We start from the raw sequence: 22,733 nt of genomic DNA on the forward strand, positions 1-22,733 counted from the left end.
TGTTTACTGATTGTGCCGGTTTTTGTTTACCAGTGTGTATATAGTTTTATTAGTGGTATGTGATTCTGTACACTGCTTTTTAGAGTTCAAGGTCAGTTTTCTCAAAGTTAGTGTGAATTTAATGAGTTTATCATTTGCCTTACTCTGTATTTGTTCTGAAATCTATTTTTGAGTTCATCTGTTTGTGTTCTGTTATTCTGCAACATAAGCTGGTAGAGGTACATCAGATTGATTGGCTTTAACTAAATATTTTTCTGTTTTATTCATCGTGATATTTTTTTGAAAGTTGATTTTTTAGTAGTCTTTATATCTTGTTTGTTGAAAGGCTGAAAGTTTATCTTGTGCATGATGATTGTAAGAGTTGTGTCAGTTTAGTAGGTGTTCTGTGTAAACAATGAATTTGTTTCTGTGTTCAAAGATTGTAATTGTGAGAAACAAAAAATTTATGCTTTTATTTTATATTCAAAAAAATCACTGTAATAACAAATATGTTAAGTATACTCACAAAATAAAAACTTCTTAAATTTCAACAACAAATTCTACATGTTAGTGAAGCCCTGTATGGGTTCATCTATTAAAGCTTATTAGGTAAGATATTTTATATGCACTTAAATAAGAATCTTCACAAACACTGATTTGTACAAAACAATAATCTGTTTTAGTATTGGTGCACAGATGACATAATTTTCCTATATTGAGAACACCAGACAGTTGAACAACTCCCTTATGCTTACCAACAAAATTAGCAAACATGTTAACTTCATCACTGAATTAACTGTAATGTTGTATATTGGACAGACAAACAATTAATAACTTCTCAGAGATACAAGCATATAAAAAAATCTAACAATAAAGATCTTTCTGAAGATAATCCAAATACCACAATGTCATGAAAACACACAGCTTTGTTGGCTATAGTCACTGAAGAAGCTTGATCTAGATTTAAAAACTTTCTCAAATATGGGTAAATTTAAAAACCTGCTAAATTTATAGCCGTGTAATAGTCAAATTAAAATATAATATTCTTTTTTTTAAGTGAGTGTTTTATGAATACCTGAATTCAAATTAAAATACGAATACAGTAATGACTTTAAACTTATGTATCAGCACTGTTTTACAAGATCATTTTTATCAGTTTGTTGATAAAACTGTCTTCCATCTTAACCATGCTTGAAGTATTTATACAAAAATAATTTATTTAATTGAATGATTTTATGTACTTTTTAAAATAATTGTTGACAAACACAAAATGATGATTAACATGAAAAAGCTGTCAAAATGAGTATTGTTTAATTTATTTGGTGGATAAAATATTGTATTATTTATTCAATTATTTGATAAAATAATAAAGTTTTTAGTGAATTTCCAAAGAATTTGGAAATCACTGTTTTGCCCAGTCATTTTTATATACATATGTATGTATGTATACAAATGTTTCATCAGCTCTACCAAACGCAAATCTTGATTTTGTTGATACTTGGTGGGGTGTTGGGAAAACAGCTTTATTGATTTTCAAGCAAATGAGTTTGCAAGAACTGCAGTTAGAGCCAAAAAGTGGAGTTTTTGGGAACATTTTCAAATCCACTTGGTGCAATTTTTAACTAATTTTGATGAAATTTGATAGATGATTAAACCTTGTAAAATAGAACCCTGTTGATTTTCGAGCGAATCAATTCACAGGAATTGGAGTTTAGAAGCATAACACTGGACTTGGGTATGATTTCAAGGTTAAATAAAACCAGAAATCTGTCCTGACACACTTGCTGCAACAGAGCTTTTAAAGTTACTAAAATATGTTTAAAAATTGATATAATTTATTTTTTAAGGTTATTAAATTTTTTTTTATTTAAAAAAATGTAATTAATTATTCTGATACATAAGTTTTATCTATTTATTTTATATGTATTTCAAAATATGTATTTATTAAAATTTTATGTAACTAGAATTTTGATTTTAACTAGAAACATCACTAAAAAACAAACATTTTATGTCTTTAAACATAGTGTTTATTCTTTTTCATTAATTTTCAAACTATTATGATGTTTTTCACTATCTAGAGCTCTGCTTTAAAAAAAATGTTATTCAGCTTTTGTTCAGATATAGAAATAATTAAAAATAGTAGTTGAGGATGATCTAAGAACCATCTTTTGTGCATATACAAAAACAAAATGTTGTAAAATTACATACTCTCCTTTATCTTTTAACCAAACAGGATCATGTTCTTCTGGTCGAAGATCCTCAATTACAAAACCGATTTTTCTTCTGGCTTCTGCCTGTTTTTGTAGCCACTAAAGAAAAAAAACTGGTTTGTTAGTTTTCCATTCATCTATCCATATTCTTAAAATGTATGGGTGAATACAATATTTTAGTGATTTTCTACTGTAACTCATGTTAAAGTTATTTATGAAAATAATAAAAATGATCATTCATAACAAACAAAAATGAGAGATTACTGTGTGTAAATTATTCACATAAAAAGCTGGCAAAGAGTTGCACAGTTTTCCTAGCTTTGAATAACTTTGTGTCCATAGTCCTATAACTTTGAATAAATTATGTTTTTTGGTCTTGTAACGTCAAGATCTACAAAAAACCCTATCACATAAAATTTGATTTGATTAGTATACTTTCCTTTGTACAACTATAGAGTATAACTAAGTAGGCAGTAGAATAAAAGTTTGTTTGACTCAAAAACGTTACAGTTACATTTTTAACACTACATACTATTGAGAAATTTAATTATCCATGCACTACTCACTTTTAACTGACCGACTCTGAAACAAAATCACACAGATTTTTTTAAATATGTGATCTATTTTAGCCAATAAATTTTTTTTTTTTTTGTCTTCAGTCATTTGACTGGTTTGATGCAGCTCTCCAAGATTCCCTATCTAGTGCTAGTCGTTTCATTTCAGTATACCCTCTACATCCTACATCCCTAACAATTTGTTTTACATATTCCAAACGTGGCCTGCCTACACAATTTTTCCCTTCTACCTGTCCTTCCAATATTAAAGCGACTATTCCAGGATGCCTTAGTATGTGACCTATAAATCTGTCTTCTTTTAACTATATTTTTCCAAAATGCTTCTTTCTTAATCTATTTGCCGCAATACCTCTTCATTTGTCACTTTATCCACCCATCTGATTTTTAACATTCTCCTATAGCACCACATTTCAAAAGGTTCTAATCTTTTCTTCTCAGATACTCCGATTGTCCAAGTTTCACTTCCATATAAAGCGACACTCCAAACATACACTTTCAAAAATCTTTTCCTGACATTTAAATTAATTTTTGATGTAAACAAATTATATTTCTTACTGAAGGCTCGTTTAGCTTGTGCTATTCGGCATTTTATATCGCTCCTGCTTCGTCCATCTTTAGTAATTTTACTTCCCAAATAACAAAATTCTTCTACCTCCATAATCTTTTCTCCCCCTATTTTCACATCCAGTGGTCCATCTTTGTTATTTCTACTACATTTCATTACTTCTGTTTTGTTCTTGTTTATTTTCATGCGATAGTTCTTGCGCAGGACTTCATCTATGCCGTTCATTGTTTCTTCTAAATCCTTTTTACTCTCGGTTAGAATTACTATATCATCAGCAAATCGTAGCATCTTTATCTTTTCACCTTGTACTGTTACTCCGAATCTAAATTGTTCTTTAACATCATTAACTGCTAGTTCCATGTAAAGATTAAAAAGTAACGGAGATAGGGAACATCCTTGTCGGACTCCCTTTCTTATTACGGCTTCTTTCTTATGTTCTTCAATTGTTACTGTTGCTGTTTGGTTCCTGTACATGTTAGCAATTGTTCTTCTATCTCTGTATTTGAACCCTAATTTTTTTTAAATGCTGAACATTTTATTCCAGTCTACGTTATCGAATGCCTTTTCTAGGTTTATAAACGCCAAGTATTTTGGCTTGTTTTTCTTTAATCTTCCTTCTACTATTAATCTGAGGCCTAAAATTGCTTCCCTTGTCCCTATACTTTTCCTGAAACCAAATTGGTCTTCTCCTAACACAATTCTACAGGTATCTAATTCTACAGGTATTCCGTCTATTCCAGGAGCCTTTCTGCCATTTAAATCTTTTAATGCTCTCTTAAATTCAGATCTCAGTATTGTTTCTCCCATTTCATCCTCCTCAACTTCCTCTTCTTCCTCTGTAACACCATTTTCTAATTCATTTCCTCCGTATAACTCTTCAATATATTCCACTCATCTATCTACTTTACCTTTCATATTATATATTGGTGTACCATCTTTGTTTAACACATTATTAGATTTTAATTTATGTACAAAATTTTCCTTAACTTTTCTGTATGCTCCATCTATTTTACCAATGTTCATTTCTCTTTCCACTTCTGAACACTTTTCTTTAGTCCACTCTTCTTTCGCCAGTTTGCATTTCCTGTTTATAGCATTTCTTAATTGCCGATAGTTCCTTTTATTTTCTTCATCACTAGCATTCTTATATTTTCTACGTTCATCCATCAGCTGGAATATATCGTCTGAAACCCAAGGTTTTCTACCAGTTCTCTTTATTCCGCCGAAGTTTGCTTCTGCTGATTTAAGAATTTCCTTTTTAATATTCTCCCATTCTTCTTCTACATTTTCTACCTTATCGTTTTTACTCAGACCTCTTGCGATGTCCTCCTCAAAAATCTTCTTTACCTCCGCTTCCTCAAGCTTTTCTAAATTCCACCGATTCATCTGACACCTTTTCTTCAGGTTTTTAAACCCCAATCTACATTTCATTATCACCAAATTATGGTCGCTATCAATGTCTGCTCCAGGGTAAGTTTTGCAGTCAACGAGTTGATTTCTAAATCTTTGCTTAACCATGATATAATCTATCTGATACCTTGCAGTATCGCCTGGCTTTTTCCAAGTGTATATTCTTCTATTATGATTTTTAAATTGGGTGTTGGCAATTAATAAATTATACTTCGTGCAAAACTCTATAAGTCGGTCCCCTCTTTCATTCCTTTTGCCCAGCCCGTATTCACCCACTATATTTCCTTCCTTGCCTTTTCCAATGCTTGCATTCCAATCTCCAACTATTATTAAATTTTCATCTCCTTTTACGTGCTTAATTGCTTCATCAATCTCTTCGTATACACACTCTACCTCATCATCATCATGGGCGCTTGTAGGCATATAGACGTTAACAATCGTTGTCGGTTTAGGTTTTGATTTTATCCTTATTACAATGATTCTATCGCTATGCGTCTTGAAATATTCCACTCTCCTTCCTATCTTCTTGTTCATCACGAAACCTACTCTTGCCTGCCCATTATTTGACGCTGAGTTAATTACTCTAAAATTACCTGACGAAAAGTCGCCTTCCTCTTCCCACCGAACCTCACTAATTCCTACTATATCCACCTTCATCCTACCCATTTCCCTTTTTAAATTTTCTAGCCTACCAACCTTTTTCAAGCTTCTAACATTCCACGCTCCGACTCGTAGAATGTTATTTTTTTTAGTTTTCTGGTGACCCCTTCCTTAGTAGTCCCCTATTTTACCAAGGAAGGTGCCTCCATTATTGTTGTGTAAAAATGCAGAGAGCTACATTTTCTTGGAAAAAAAAAAGCTGTAGTTTTCCATTGCTTTCAGCTGCGCAGTACTCAGAGGACTGAGTGATGTTGATATGGCCGTTTAAGCCAATAAATAAGGAAATTATATAAGAAATCTTTTTTTACCCTCAACCTGTTAATTTAGGGTCCAATGGGACTTTCACAAACCAAAAGTATGAGTGTAAGGGATTATGAATTATGAAAAAAATTATTCTGAATTATTTTGAGATACAGGACCCTTGGTGGGCCTATCTCCCCATTCCCTTACTCAATTGTAGCCAAAATTGGCATTTTAGTAACCTGTAATCACAGTCATCATATGAAATTTCATAAAAGTTGGTTAATCCAGTCTGAAAATATCAAGCAAAACAATAACTGACAAAAAAAGCAAAAACATAAGCGCATTCATATCCAAATGAAATGACCCAAATTCATAAGTGTCATACTAATGTAACAGAAGTTCCAATTTGTAAAAGTATGTAATTTTGAGTCCAGAAATGATGGAAAAGAAAAAAGTGATGGAAATGGGTTTTTTGCTGTTACCCTTTCAAGGTTTGAATAAGACCACACTATCAGAAAGTATCTAAGCTACATAATTGGCATTAAGTTATGTGAAAAAGTTTACATACTCTTTCAGTAAAATTTTGCCCACTTAGTTACATAGTTATATAATGTTTCCCTGCCTCTTGGCCAGTTTTGACTGAAATTAAATGGCATCAATCCCTCATACAGAAATTGTGCCAGTTTCATTCAAATCGGTCCATCCAGTCTGGAGATACCGAGCAAAAAACAGATCAACATAGAAGTGTACATAATTCTAGAATTTTTCATTTTTAAAATTAGGTTTTTTTTTAGTTGGAGGAGGTCTTGGAACATCAAGATCTGAAAAAAACTTGACTTACAAAATTTTACCTGCATATTTTCTTTTATTTAGTATACTGTACAGCTGAACAATATAACTAAAGCCTTGAAACTAAAAATTATTATGTTTAAATCATAAAGTATATTTTATAATGTTAAATGTTATTGTGAGAAAATTATTACTTAATTTGATGCTAATTTACAATATTAGAATTAACAATAAATAAAGCAATTAATATTTAATAGAATTGATCATAAAGTGGAGGACGTGAAAAGATACAAAATTACATCAATTTTCTGCCGTAACTTAGGTATTTGTTAATAGATTTAAAAAATATAATTGTTTATATTTAAAAAATATAATTAATTTTGTTCAAAATAAAAGGCTTACTATTTTAGCATAACATACATTTTTATAAAACTTATATTTATAGAGATATAATGGATTGAAAAATAAAAATGGCTGCCATTTTGTAATTTGCGAAGTTAATTTAAGTCCTGATTTTTTGCTAATTTAAAAATTTTATTACAAAGATTCTCACAAAATATTAATGTGATTTCTCTATCTGAACTTGAGATATAAATTTTTATATAAAAATAAAATGGCGGACAGGGGGAGAACGAAGGAAAAATTCCCATTTTTCTTAAGGATATCTTTTGTTTAGTTTTACAAATAGAATCTGAAAATGTTTAGATAGCCAGCTCACCATTTTAGAAACACTCTGTATACATTTATTTTCATTTTTTTAATACATATTGCATTTCTTCTTTATGAAATAAAGTTCTTCTAACTAATAATCTTGTTATAATAATTAATATAATTATTGAAAGAGGATATCAAAATAATTAAGTTAATGTTTGGAAATTAAGCAATTTAATCCAGAATTAACCACCTTTTTCCCTGAATAAGCTTGAAGCTTATTCTTAAGAATATGGATTTGAAATTAAATATTATATGAAAAACTCCAAACCTAACTAACATTTAAACCTAAAAATTACCGATTTAAAATGTTATTACTGATTTGAATGTTATTGGGAGAATGGTTGTGATGGTACCATTCTGCCACAGAGATTGCCGCTAATTTATTTATGTTTGCTTGAAATAAAAATTATTTATTACAAACTCTTCAGTATGCCATGGGCCAATTACTTTGTGATTCAACCCAGCTGTTAAAAATCTATCAAATACCGTATTAAATAATTTTAAAATTAGTAAATGATTTGATGTAGCAATATGTTGAATTTGTGAAAGGATAGCAAAATTGACTGCAGTAATAAAGAGGAAGTTGAATAGAAAGGAAGAAGAAAAAGAGACTGACAAAACTGATGTATGCTACTTATATCAGGGCAGTTTGAAAATAAATAATTATGAATTTTTCTAATAATACGACAATCATTCAATAAGTAAAGAGACAAATGGCAACTATGTAAAAACTACTTAACAAAATAAACTGAAACTATCTGATGTTCAAGTTGGCACCCTGACACAGAAAATATCTGCTGTTCAAAAAGAAATCAATTATAACAACTACTCTTATTTATGTCAACATGTTGGCTCCACTTTGAAACATGTAGTGTGGAAGTGTGCTGTGATAAGATTTTTATTTTCAAAGGTGTAAAACTAGCTGAAATTCAGTTACTGATGTTAAAGCAGTAAAAATTATAACCTTGCAAATTTACAAAAGTTTGTTGAACTGTATTAATGGGGCAGAACAAGTTCCAGATTTTCATCATTGTGGAAAACCAGTGGAAGTTCTGACTGATGTTTTGCAAAATCGCTTTAATGATATTTGCAAGCACTGAGATTAATCTCAGTGGAGGAATAGTAGTGCATCTTAGGCTTTCGTCCAGAGGTCCTGTGTTCAAATCCCAGTCAGGTATGTAATTTTTCATATGCTACTAAAATTCCATTTCCATATCCCACAAACAAGCTTCAGCTTATATGGTGAGATCAAGTAACAAATAATTGTAGTATGAGTATTGGTGCTGTTTGTTCCTTTATCCATGATAAGCTGAATTTTCACAAAATCTTTTCAAGGTGGATTCCAAGACCATACTATGATTTTGGGATGCAAATTAATATTTATATGGGACTTAGTTTTCAGCAGAAGGAAAGCGATGGAATAACCATACAAATAAGATGCATAATGATAAAACAAAATAATTCAGAATTTGATACCAGATGGAAACAGAGGGATGTCATCCACAGTAGAAAATTTTTTCTTCTACACAAAATTTCAAATTTTTATATTGCATAATAATTTGTGATGAAACTTGAATTCATTTTGAGCCGGAATCCAAATGTCAGAGTAAGAAATTTAAAATCTGAATTCGCCCACCAGTAAAAAATTCAAACCTATGCATCAGCCAGTAATGTCACTAACTGTGTTTTGGGTCTATAAAGCCCCAAGTTAAGGAAGATATTTGAAAGAACAATGTAGAATCAACAGCGAGAACTATTATTACATGCTAGAAAATAAATTCTGCAATAGGTAGGAAATGTTTTAGGTTTAGAATGTTTGATCCTCTTAAACAGTTTTTATGTTGCACCAAGTTCTGTAACAATGAGGGGATCAAAATGCAATAAAAAAATGGCTTGGACACTGAGATGAACAATTCTTTACTACTATAATAAGGAAACTTATAGAACAATGGGAAGAGGTGCCTAAATGTAACTACGGATTATGCTGAAAACTAACATTATTTTCATTGTCATTGAAAAAATAAAATAAATAAATAAAAGATAACATGTCTTAACTCTTTTGAGAAGTCAAAATTGTGGATAAAACTACAATCCACAACAAATACCAGTATTTTTTATTTATCTTAATTTTTATTAAATTTATTACATATAGTATCATTGAGAAGTTACAGACTGGATTATTAGAGTGCTTAATGTCTCGTGAATGCTTGGGTAGTAAAATAAAATAATAATATACTCACTTCATTTTCATCTTCTAGTTTTGATTCTCGACTAGGTGTTGGAAACATACGAGGTGTAAATGAAACTCCAATTCTTACGGAATTTCGTAGTGAAGGTATTTCATTATTTATTTTTTTTTCCTTATATTTTATTCTGTTTGAGTATTTAGATTTTTCATTTAATTCATGAGATGAAGTTTCGTGTTCTTTTTTTATTTCTTTTTGTTGTAAATTTTCTTTCTTTATTTCACTACAAAAATCTTTTTTGAGAGAGAAATTTGTTGAATTCCCCTGTTTTTCATCAGATATTTCAAATATATTTTTGTTTTTATTTGTGATTTTTATATCACCTACAAAAAAAGAAATATATATATATATTGGCAGTAAATTATTAAAGAAATATTGCACATATGGAATTTACTTAAAGAAGTTTTTAAGCAAGGTCAGTTTTTAATTTATCTCCAGTCCCTGGGTTAAAGAAGGGCATTATTTATTTAGTTTTTTTATCAAGAACTTTTAGGTTAACAAACCAAAAAGCACCTAAAATAGTATGACTCCTCTTACTATTAGATGCTGCTTTATGTGACTTATAATGAGTACTAATATTAATAAATAATCCTGCCAGTTATGAAGTTTGAATTGTAGTTTAGTTTTCAATTACAAAAACAATTGCTTTAAAATTCATATAAAAATTTGTTATAAGCCAAGTGGTACTAAAGTTAAACTATTTGTTTGTTTTGAGAAGGATGAATGAATTCATACCAAAAAAAGGTGTTGCTCCTCAGTTATGATTGATAGAAAAACTGATTGATTAAAATTTCATGTGTTTGTTGTTGCCAATAATTCCATGTTTCTTATTATTTCTTATATTATTATTATATATTATTTCTTATATTCCTTATTATTATAATTATAATAATTAATTATTATATTAAAACAAAAAAATCAATTAAAAATTATTTATATTTCTTTAAATATCTTGAAATTCAAAACCCAACTAAGAATAAAAAAACCTGTTCATATTCATCATTGATAATGGACTGCTAAACGAAATCCCAATTTGTGATTTACTTATTCTGAACACTGTCTTTCTCTACATTGTGATTGTGTATTTAAAGTCTAATTTGTAAATTTCATCCAAAGAAATATTGAAACATGATGCTGCATTACTGATAAATTTGTCATTATAAAATTATGTTAAAAATACTAAATTAAAAATTAATTAACACGATTACCAAAAATAAATATTGTGTGTGTGCGTCAATTTTATTAATTTTTTTTTTCAAACTTACACATAACATTTATATAGCATATGACACACCCAGTAATGTAAGGATTCCAATGTGTGGTGGCGATACACCTTTTTTTTTTTTACCTTTGGGTCCACAGTCAAGCAATTCATTTCACAAAGGATGAGATGAATGTTCTGTAGCGTGTATGAAAAATGCCATGCCTGACCGGGATTTAATCCTAGTACATATTGTACATAAACAATAACAATTACACCCCTTTTTGGGCAGTAATATAAAAACACTAGTTACATGAATAAAATTGATAATTTGATCTATCAAATGATAGATTTGAAAAAAGTCTCTCAGATGAATGAGTTATTTTTGAATAACTCTCATTTTAATACTTCATTCTGAATGATTCTTCTTTTTTTATTTGTAATGTTTTTGATTATACTTATGATTTCAATTAATGTTGATTAGTTGAAAAAGTGTTCCATGTATAAACTTAGATATCGATTTCATATTAGTAGCAACAAAATAAGAAAATTTACATATCAGTAAAGGACAATATTAAAAGATGGATATCTGATTAGATAAAAAATTATTTTTTTTGGTGGTTGTATACTCTACAATAGAGAGCGACATATCTCTTCATTAAGAATGAGTTTAGTGGATCTGAAATAAAATTTTGGAAATTCTTACATTTGTAATTAAAATTTTGTTAATTCTCCACACAATTAAGTGAAAGTATATTTGTTTATTGATTGCTTATTGATACAAAACAATTTCTTTTACTGTAATGAAGTATTTTACAGTTTTTAGAGTATATTTTTCTTAGGGTATGCTCTACCATGTAGATCTAGTTAACAATCTCCTACCTTAAATACATTATTCTGATGAATTGGAAACTAAATGACATAAACAAAACATAACTGAAGAAAAAAATCGAAATGCCAACCAGCAACTAGAAGATTAGTGTTATAATAGTTCTCTATAAACTGAGACTGCTTTCATAGAACATGCTTTGTTTTGAACATTGCTCTGAGCATGTGGAACAACCTCTCTATACCACTTAAGGCTGCTTTCATGCCTCTTTGGATGAGTTTGGTGGCTAAGTCCAGCAAAATTGCAGGGGTGAAAGCACATAAAGTAAATTAAAAGATTACCTCGTGAATTAAGTGTGGAAACGACTATCAAATATTTATATAAATCAATTGAAAGTGTTGTGTGACAATTTGTTTGTAGTTATGACAATTTAATATCCTGTACAGAAATCTTGGATCTGCATCAAAACGTTATGTGTACTTAAAAAATATAACAAACACTGGAATGAAATGTTTATAAATTTAAATAATTTTATAGATTTGATTGAATAATTTTTTTTAAGCTGTAAATTTTAAACAAATAAACAACAAAATTTTTATGAAAAAATTATTTTAAAACATATTTCATAAATTTTTCTGTCAGCTGCTCTTGGTGTCGTCTTCAGTGACTGGTGCTGATATTGCAATGGTTTTTATGAGTAAGAAAGACAAACATTCAAATCATAGTTAAAATGTGTTGGATTTAAATTGTTCCTGTTCATTTATGTTGTATGTTTTTGTATGTTTATAAATTTCATTTTGTTCAAGAGTATTAACATATGTTCTTTTTTTGTATATAAAGGGTATCAAGGTTGTCAGTGTTTGTAGATTTCTTAATGGTTGGGAAATGCTGACTCTGCTGCTGTGACAGGCTTTCTTGTATTCATTTTAAACTTGTTTGAAGCTGCATCTTGTTTAACCCTGCGTTACATGCGTATAATTACATGCATGTTTACACCACATATAGTTAAAACATGATGTAAATACTTTTTAGGTTTTGTGTACTCGTCTTTTGAGCCTGTGCATTCATTAGTTATGTGATTAGCCACCATAATGTGCTATAATGCAAGCTGTTTGGAATTTACTTTTCAAGAGGGAAGTGAATGTGATACACGCTCCTGACCAACGGTGTTTACACAGCTCCAAGGGCAGTCATGTAAGTAACTTTCCATCTTGTTTTTACCTAGTATCTTCATTCTCTTTCCTTATTTTCTTATATTAGTTTGTAAATTCCTGCCTATCTCTTTACAATTTTGTGTTTAACAGTTTCGTTTCTTTAAATATTCTATATTCCTTCATTCAACTGTGAATTTAACTCGTTGAAGAGTTTATTCTGTTGATTTATTATTTTTTATTCCTGTTTGATTCTTGTTTTCATTCTACTCCTTTTTTCAAGGTTGTTAATTACTTCCATTCTATTTTTAGGAATGAGATCGTCATTATTGCACCGATTTTGATATCGAACGCATTCTGAATGAATTAGATGAAGAAAAGCAAGAAGTTTTTGATGACACAAATGATCCCGACTACGCTACTGAAGAAGTGATTGAAGAACATAATTATAATAGCGACTCTGAATAATCACTGATAGAAGAGGAGGATAATCAACCTTCAGCCAATTAGCAAAATTTCACTGTATTTTAGGTAAAGTTCTAGAAACTATAAGGGTAAATAATAATCATGTGGCTGTTTCATCAAGAACCAAAAATATAAATACTGTTACTGGCCAACCTGAAATGGCAGAAATGTCAGAACTGAACAAGCTATGTTTCTGAAATCTATTTCTCCTGAATATATTAACAAAATTTTGAATATACAAATAAATACATTTAGATAAAGGCTGTAGACACTGAGGCTTGTAGATGAGAAAGAGATTGTATGTTTACTGATAATGCTGAAATTTTAGTTTTAGGAGCTCTTTTCTTAATTTCAACAAAAGAATCCTGGCGTGCACGTGTTCATAAACTGTGGGCTACCGATTGTACCGGCATGACTTTGTACTGCGATGAGTTTGAACAGATTTTTATTTTTACTCCGGTTGTTGCGTTTTGATGACAAACTAGAAAACAGCATGAACAAACTGATAAACTGGTAGCAATTTGTGAACTTCATGAACATTTTCTTGAAAACTGCAAAAAAATTATAGTTTAGGAGTATTTGTTAGTGTAGATGAGATGCTGGTCCCGAGGCTGTTGTTTGTTTATACAATACATACCTAACAAACCTGCAAAATATGAGATTAAAATTTACACAATGTGCAACGGCAAATCCTTCTACACATGGAATCTGGAGATTTACTGTGATACACAGAATGAAGGTTGTTATGCAGTTTCTAACAATCCAATAGACGTCCCGAAAAGGTTAGTGAGCCCCTATCGAGAATTCAAAGAGAAACATTACCGCTGATAATTACTATACCAGCTATCCATTATCAAGATATCTCCTTGAAAAGGGATTTACATTGCTAGGTACTATGAAAGCCAATAAAAAAGAGATTCCTCCCAGTTTCTCAATTCTAACAATTATCAGAAAGTTGGAACGTCAATGTTTGGTTTTCAAGATGAATTCATACTGGTTTCTTACATGAGCAAGAAAGAAAGGCAGTGGTAATTCTTTCAACCATGCATGATGACGATAAATTGGCCCTACAACTGGTGGAAGAGATAACTTGGCCCTACAACTGATGGAAGAACACCTTCGATCACAAGCAAAACTAACAAATCTATCTGAAGTATTAGGATTTTTAGAAAGATATAGTGAAAATAATGAGTGAACTGATAAAAATACACCCATGAATTTCTTTTATTTGTGGTTCTCATAAAAAACATCAAAACTGGCATAAAGTGCAATGAGTGCAACAACAGTGTTTGCAAAAATCAGAGTCTGCAAGAAGTGAAATGTAATGGCTGTGCAGAGAAGTTACTTCACATGGATTGTGAAGATGACTGTTAGATTTATTTTCACAATAAACACTGAAAATAATAAAATAAATTATGTTGTTTATAATTATTAGGATACAATTATATATAACCAAGCAGGATGTAACACGAGTATAACTTACAAATGTTTGTTTCATAATATTTTTGTTGGGCAATTATTTTTCATTATATTATAGTTATGATAATTCTTAGATGTATCTATGTTTATTTTAATTTTTTTTATTGACTTTTGTTATAAATATCAGTTGCTAATATCTGTATAATCTGAAATTAACTTGTCACATATCATTTTTTTATTTGCAAGCATTTAATTTGATAAGCCTTTTCTTTCTTTTTCCTGTTTAGCCTCTGGTAACTACCATTTAGATAATTCTTCAGAGGATGAATGAGGATGATATGTATGAGTGTAAATGAAGTGTAGTCTTGTACATTCTCAGTTCAACCATTCCTGAGATGTGTGGTTAATTGAAACCCAACCACCAAAGAACACCGGTATCCACGATCTAGTATTCAAATCCGTGTAAAAATAACTGGCTTTACTAGGACTTGAACGCTGTAACTCTCGACTTCCAAATCAGCTGATTTGGGAAGACGCGTTAACCACTAGACCAACCTGGTGGGTTTAATTTGATAAGCCTAATAAACATTTAATTCACTATGTTTTAAATTGTATTTAAATTCATTCATATTATGTAAACAACATTCATATTATGAATAACAAAGCAAGCTTTGATTGAATTTTAATTCCTTACGCATTAATATTTTGAACAAAAAAAAAATCGTTTTAGTAGTTAACATTTTTTGTATTTGATAAAATAAAGGTTTGTAATTTATAACATACTGAACATGTAGATTGAAATAAATTTATTTTATAAACTAACTAAGTTTTAACTTTATTATATTCAGTCATTCCGCACAGGTTCTGTAAATAAAATTGTAAAATGATGGAATGCGGTGTAAACATGGCAAGGTGGTAACTTAAGTAACAGTACAAGGTGTACTTATGTAACAGGGATGAACGTGTGTACTACAGGGTTAATCAGTACAGAACATTCATTCAGCAGTTAAAGCAGTTCATTAATAAATTTCATGAGCATTGTATTTTGTGAGTGGGGGTTTGTTTTGTTTTATGTGTATTGTTCTGAAACCTACATTCTAAACAGTTTTTAAATTTGTGAAAAATTTTCTCAAGAATCTTTTTGTATGTTAATGTGATGTACATTATTGTTTTATTATTACTTTTTATTTGTATTTTGTGTAAGAGTGTGTAAGAAATCTGTGTGTGAGAAGCTAGTTTTATTTTAGTGTTGTTTTCAGATTGAAAACCTGGATCATACTTTGAAAAGCAGATATTTTATGTAAGGTTGGATGGTTTGAGGTATTTTGAATGGGGGTGGTCTTTTGTTGTTAGGTCAGTGTATTTTTAAAATGAAATAAAAAGAAAAAAGAAATAGGCAAATAATGATATTGTACTATTATCAGGTCTTACATACCAGCATGCTGCTGATAACCCAGTCGATTGTCTTTAATAGAACAGAGTAAAAATGTTCTATATTAATTGCAAAGAGATGTATTTTTTATGAAAGTTGATATAATTTATTATGTTAACTAAAAGTTTTAAGTTCCTACACCAACCTACAGTAGTAGTGTGTTAGTAGACTTTTATTAGCAGTTGTAACTTTTTTTAGTCGCAAAAGTGAAGTTTCCAAAAAAACTAAGTCTATTATATTATTAATTTGAATGCCTGCTGCACTCACTTATAGATTCTGTTGTATTTGTATTCCTTGACAGTTTAATTTGTTTTTGCTTCCATAACTCTAATTCTGTCATAGCAATTTGTTTTTCATGTTCTTTTAAGGCATCTATTTTTTCTCTCTCTTTCGTATCAAGTGATATTTGTTCTTTTACTGCCAATCTTGTTATTTCCTGTCTCTTTTCTGAAAACATCAAAGAAGAAATTATAGTTTTAAGATAATTTTTTTTATATGTATTGCACTATATTGATGACCAAAAGTCCTTTTTATAGTATCGATAAGATCAATCAATAAAGTTTAAAGTACTGCATCATTAGCTACCTTAACCTACCAATCTGTTACATTAATTACTCACTGATAATGCATGCGGAAGAAATTTTTAAAAAATCCAAATAATTGAGATTTTCATTAACATAATCTCCTTCATATATTACTTTCCGGTCTAGATAGCGCTGTAGCAGAGCTATAGCTCTAGAAGGGAAAGAATTGTAATCAATCCAATTTTTGCACAACTATCTTAAATCCAAAAAGTCAACATACTACAGCTAATTGTTTTTGAGTTATGCGAGATACATATGTACAGACGTCACATCAAAACTAGTCAAAATGGATTCAGGGATGGTCAAAATGGATATTTCTGTTGAAATATGAAAACCAAAATTTTTCACGATCGCAATACTTCCTTTACTTTGTACAAGGAAGTAAAAAGTATATTGCCAAAAACCCAGTTATATTTAAAAAATAGTTTTTTTAAATATTGAAATTAATTAGACCCTTTCAATGAAACATTATTACTTTGGCTTGCTAGTAACCAGATTTATATCCATGTTTGACCTGGAATGGACTGACTGAATTTTTATTACACCAGGGAATAATTATTATATAGTTGATGGTTGAAATATGTTGTTAACTGTTTAGTAAAGGTTTTCCCTTGGATATTTTTACTGACAAGATTGGTGTTATATATAGACAATAAAATATATTATAATTGTATGCCGTAAATGTAAGTTACTGAATAATAATTTATTATTATTATGGTTGGGGGAAACTGCTGATTGTATGGTATGAGATGATTGCTAGTTGAAGTTAATTGTGATCATTTATCTTTTTACTGAAATTATTTTTTTCTATTATGTATTTATTTTTATATATCTTATGGCTTACAAATTTAATGCAGAACTGTAAACAACAGTGAAATAATTTATTAAAATAAAGGTGGCACAATCTATCCCCATAAGTTCTACATCCTTTTAAAAAATTTAGAAAGTAAGAAAACTTATTCAACATTTATTTAATTATAAATATCACCATTGATATAAACTTACGGTTGTTTTTTTTTCTTTATACTTTGAAGCTTAAAAATATATTCAATGTCAAAAATAGCATTGAATTAGGAAAAAATGAATTAATTTAATAAATAGAATCAAACTTTGGATACAAGAAAAACAATTTTATGACTGTAGCATTTGCAAATGATCTGGATTTCTTATCAGATTCAACAGAGACAGTGAACACGCAGATAGCCTACTAAATTAACAAGTAGAAAAAGCAGGACTGTTGATCTTCCTTGTGATAACAGCACAAGAAAAATTTAGAAAATTCAAATACTTAGGGCAGATAATTGTAATCAACATCTCTGAAAAGGAAGCAATTAGGTTAAGAATCAATAAAATGGAACTAGCCTATCAATTAACTAAGAACAGCTACACTTTAAAATTCTTTAGGTTTTTAGATTTTTTAAGTATGTAAATAACCTGCTTGCCAAACTGTAAGGTGTTCTTTCTTTGTTGGTGACTGCAGAAGGCAATCCTTTTTTTGTGATTACATCTTTTCCTGTAGTCATTCATTATTGTGTCTTCTGTCTTTGATGGGCCCTAGGACCCTTGTGAGTATTCTTCATATATTTGTTTATCGATTAGAAGTCACCTTTTAAAGTAACTTAACCGTTCTCAAAAAACAATCCATTCATGCAAATGTTACCCAAGTAAGGAATGAAGTTGTTTCCCATTGCTTTTTTTACTGAGTTGAACATACTGTTCAACTTTACAAATAACACCTTCACTGTGCATCTATAGAAAACTATTCTTAAAAGTTGCTTTGACTAGTGTTTCTTGTACTTCAGGTATTTTTCATATGTAATAGTCAAAAGAAAGGTCCTGGGCAACAAAAGTGTAGACACTTGGATTACCTGATGGATAGAGTGACCCTTTTTCACCACCCATTCTGTTTCAGTATCCTTATCCCTTTTTCCTATTATAGGTTCTACGGTTAATGTTCTGTCTGCTTAGTACACCAGAATCTGAATAGCCAATGCATTATTGGTATTTGTTATGGATAGGCTGTGTGTGGACATCTCTGTTTTGTGTCATTGCCTGCACAACAAGCCTAATGATAGAATGCATGTACATCCTTCACCTAAATGCAGTGGTGTATAGATTTCATCTTCAGTAAATTTTGCTGAAATAGCTTACTATGAAAACTACTGAGCTATTGTAAAATTCAGGGTTCATTGTTAGGATAATTAAATGAAAAACTAATGAGATTTTCTGATCTATTTTTCAGATAGTGCATCACTAAATATTGCTCTGTAAAAGCTACACTTATCAGTTGCTGACACAGTTCTACTCGCCTTTACTGGATTATATAAAAATGAAAATGTAAGTTATAAAATCATTATTTGTGTATTCAAAATTATAATTTGTACTGTTTTTATTATAATAATTAATAATTGTTCTTAATTTTCATATTTATTGTTGATCTTAAATATTGTTTCTTTTCTTTTTTATTTTTAATCGACATTATCATATAAATGAAAGTGTTTGTAGTTATGGGTCCTTGTTATTTCTGAACTAGGAGTGCTCTCCATCAAAGGAAATAAAGATATTAATAATGTAATACTTTATTACATCTATTCTAACTTGTATGAATTCGGTTGTTTATTTTACCTCAAATAAATATACATACCAGACCTTTTCTTCTTTTTTGTTTCACATCTCTGTTGAGACAACTCTATTGCTCTTTGTTTTACAGCCAATATTTCTGCTTTTGTTAGAGGAGCTTCCAAAACATCCCAAGGTCCTTCTTCTTGTTTAATCAATTCAAATATTATTTCTCCTTTCACTATTCTACATTTACTTGCTTCTTCATTTATTATGTCTCTTAAACACAGTTCAAATAGAAACGGTGGATAGTGAACCTAAAACATAAATCTACATATTTATGAAATTGTTTGTATAATTTTTATTTAGAATTGTTTATATCGCTAACATTTTTTGAATACACTTTCTATGAAAAAGTGTTTATTTTAGAGAAGGTGACTTAATATGTAAATTTATTTTCGTATTATTTATCATTTTATCAGAAAGTCATTTTCAGAAATTTTATCATTTTATCAGAAAGTATAAAATGTTGATAAAAATCTGGGAACAAGATAATTAAGTAAAACATTTTGAACAAAGCAATTTTTTATACAAAATTTTTTCTTCTAAGCTCATTGAAATCTAATTTCCCATTAATTTTGGTTAAATTTTTCTTGTAGAAAATGCGACATTTTAATTTACTAAAATATTTTTTACTCTGACATTAGATATTAAATTTAAATTAGAAGAGGCTCAATTAAAAAAAAAAAAAAAAAAATTGAACCCAGTATTTAGTATTTGTGATTGTGTGTAAAACAGATTCACTGAGGATTTTTTTAATAGATGACTGAAATGGTAGAAAACTTCTAGAAACAATATAATTAAACAAAATCTTTGAATAAGACTACAGTAATTGATGATAGCATACCAGATAAATTTGAAGAAGTGAATGGATTGGGAATTGTAATAGTTTGTATTAATTGCAGTGAAAATTATTATGAGAATAATGGTATTGAAAAGTGGTAGCGTTAGTAATATTATTAATAACTGTAATGTAGTTACTGGGATTTGTGCTTACATCTGACCAGTTACAGTAATATAAATCTAGAAATTTTTAAGAGTTATTTTTTGCAAAAGCTTTGTTAACAATTTAATATTGTATTATGAGGGAATCCAAAAAGAAACTTGTGTGCGCCGAAGAAAATTTGGAGCAATTTTTTATTTCAAATAAAAATAATATTTAAGAGTGATTTTATGAAATGGCCTAGAAATTCACATGGATATTGACATTGCCAGTGAGGATTGGCTCTAATCTATTAAACCTCATACTAGAACAGCCAGCTGAATGTTATTAAATTGATGTTTTTGAATTCATGTATGCTTGGATACATTTTCAGCTGTAGCCTCCCACCTCTGTTTTCCTTCCATCATCAAAACATCCTAGTTTCCAATTAGCTCATAAAACGTGGACTGTCCATAACAGGATAAAAACTAAAGATTAGGTGTGTGGATTAATCCAGTTTATAACAAGTGTTACTTCTTCTACGGTTGTTTTTATTGAGTTTATTCTGTTGTATTGAGCTGAATATACTGTTGCATATCAATTTAATCTCATTGAAATCTAAGCAAAATTCTACTTGACAACAACATGATGCGCGCCAGAGGCCTGCCATGTTAAAACATCTAAAGAATTTCTACACAGAATCGCAGACTTATTGTCATGTCCAACAAAGAACCTATTCTAATCTCTGAAATCTGGCATATCACCCTTAACCACATACAGGTGCTGTATGTGGTTAAGGGTGGTTAAGTAAAAAAATTTGGGTCTGATTTTTACCCCTTAATCAAATGACATTTTTACCTAAAAATTTATGAGGTATTACAGGTATTAAGAAAAAAATGTAAATTCTTTGTAAATAAAGTTAACCCCCCTCACATATGACACCCTCGAATAGTGATTTTTTTTATAATCATAATTTTACTGTATTAGAGTATAGTCGCTAAAGATAAATCAAAAGTTTAGTACAAAATTTAAGTCCCTTTTGACGCCCTGCTAGATATCATTTATGTCATTTAATAATAGCCACGACTTGAAATTCAGATAAATTATTAGAAATTATAAAAAATTACAATTTAAAAAAAAATTTAAGTTAGGTTCCATGGGATGCACTTTAAAAAAAAATCCCATTACGTCTACATTAATATTACATATAGTTGAATTTTCTATCCTGAAAATTAAAGGTTAAACAATTTTTTTTTATTACGGTTTCGTTCGGGCACCTTGCGTTTTTAAATTTTTTAATTTATTTGTACGAGTAATTTACTTCAGTTTTACGGCCCGATAGTCCAATGTTATCCAGCAAGGTTTAAAAAGCTATTTTTATTTAAAAAAAACAAAAAACAGCGATAGCGAATAGTGTACAGCGATACCCCCTTGTACAATGAAGTCGAAAATCATACAGTGCAGAGAATGATTTTTACACAGAAATTTTGCTGTAAGTCCCATCAAAAAGGAAGATTAATTGACCGGTTGATTTTTTCCCCTCAAACCAAACATAACTAATGTTGTTACAAATAACATAAGTATATCTAAACTGATTCAGTTGTTCTTTAAGAGAAAAAAATTAATAAAATTATCAACTGCCTTAACGATTTATATTTCCCTTTTTGATTACGGATGAAATTGTTCTCAGCCATTAGCCCTAAAACCAATTCAGAAGTATATTATTCAGAATTGATGAACGCTAATAACCTGCAAAGGTTTCAACACGATCCGTCCTGTCTTCAGTTTTATATTTGAGGTAGACTTAAGTATTTCTGTAATCGGTAAAACCGAGAATAACTGCCTACTGCAACGTAAAAAAAATAACACATAATGATTCCCATGTAAAAATTTATAAATTCTCAGAAACTTTTATGCTGATCGTCGGTTCTCAAAATAATTTGGGGATACTAATACATAATACATTAACCTAACTTTAAAATTTTGAAATCTTTAATAAAGAACTAAGTCGTAAATACATAATTAATCGTAACAATATTTGGAATAGGTTTTATAAAAGTAATAAAAAAGAATCGTTTAACAGTTTACGAACCTTTATGAAATTGTCGCACGTAAAAATATCTGCTTTTGATGGATCCATTCCTTTTAATGGTACGCGAATTATTATCAAGTCATCGGTTTGTTTCCACGTATAATCTTTTATTAAAACTGGCATATTTAACGATAAAGTAATTCAAATTAAAAATAAATATCGTTGAGATTTTGTTTAGCTAATATTACACGACATAATCGTGTGAGCTGTATATTTTATCGATAAAACATCTGGCTAGAAGCTTAGCAACTCAAACGATGTATTTGTAGTCTGTATACGACAGTAAGTAATATTATAATGGCAGTGACTTTTATTCTTTTTATTTTTTTCTCGATTGCAACGATATGTTCTTGCCGCCTCCGTGGCGCGAGTGGTAGCGTCTCAGCCTCTCATCCGAAGGTCCTGAGTTCGAATCCCGGTCAGGCATTGCATTTTCACACGCGCTACATCTCATTCTCTGAAACAATATCTAACGGTGGTCCTGGAGGTTAAAAAAAAACCGATTTTTTAACGATAAATTAGATATTTGAAGATGATTTTTTCCAAGTCTTTGATATAAATATGGATAAAACCGTTTCGTTGTACTTCGCAGGTAGATCTATCCCGTTGGTGATCGCGTGGATAGAAT

General features: G+C 29.8%; 1 protein-coding gene across 1 annotated transcript in view; it reads right to left on the reverse strand.

Annotated features, from left to right (window-relative positions):
- Positions 1 to 22,228, reverse strand: part of Dnaaf4 (Dynein axonemal assembly factor 4) — a 35,253-nt gene extending 13,025 nt beyond the window's left edge. Inside the window, exons 1-5 of the mRNA XM_075369408.1 lie at positions 22,106 to 22,228; positions 19,117 to 19,348; positions 16,156 to 16,335; positions 9,386 to 9,714; positions 2,188 to 2,288 (exon numbers count right to left, since the gene is read on the reverse strand). Coding sequence (XP_075225523.1) covers positions 2,188 to 2,288; positions 9,386 to 9,714; positions 16,156 to 16,335; positions 19,117 to 19,348; positions 22,106 to 22,228 — 965 coding nt within the window. The remainder of the gene's footprint in view (positions 1 to 2,187; positions 2,289 to 9,385; positions 9,715 to 16,155; positions 16,336 to 19,116; positions 19,349 to 22,105) is intronic.
- Between the last annotated feature and the right edge of the window lie 505 nt (positions 22,229 to 22,733).

This window comes from Lycorma delicatula, chromosome 6 (assembly GCF_047948215.1).
Source record: "Lycorma delicatula isolate Av1 chromosome 6, ASM4794821v1, whole genome shotgun sequence".
Classification (NCBI taxonomy): Eukaryota; Metazoa; Arthropoda; class Insecta; order Hemiptera; family Fulgoridae; genus Lycorma; species Lycorma delicatula.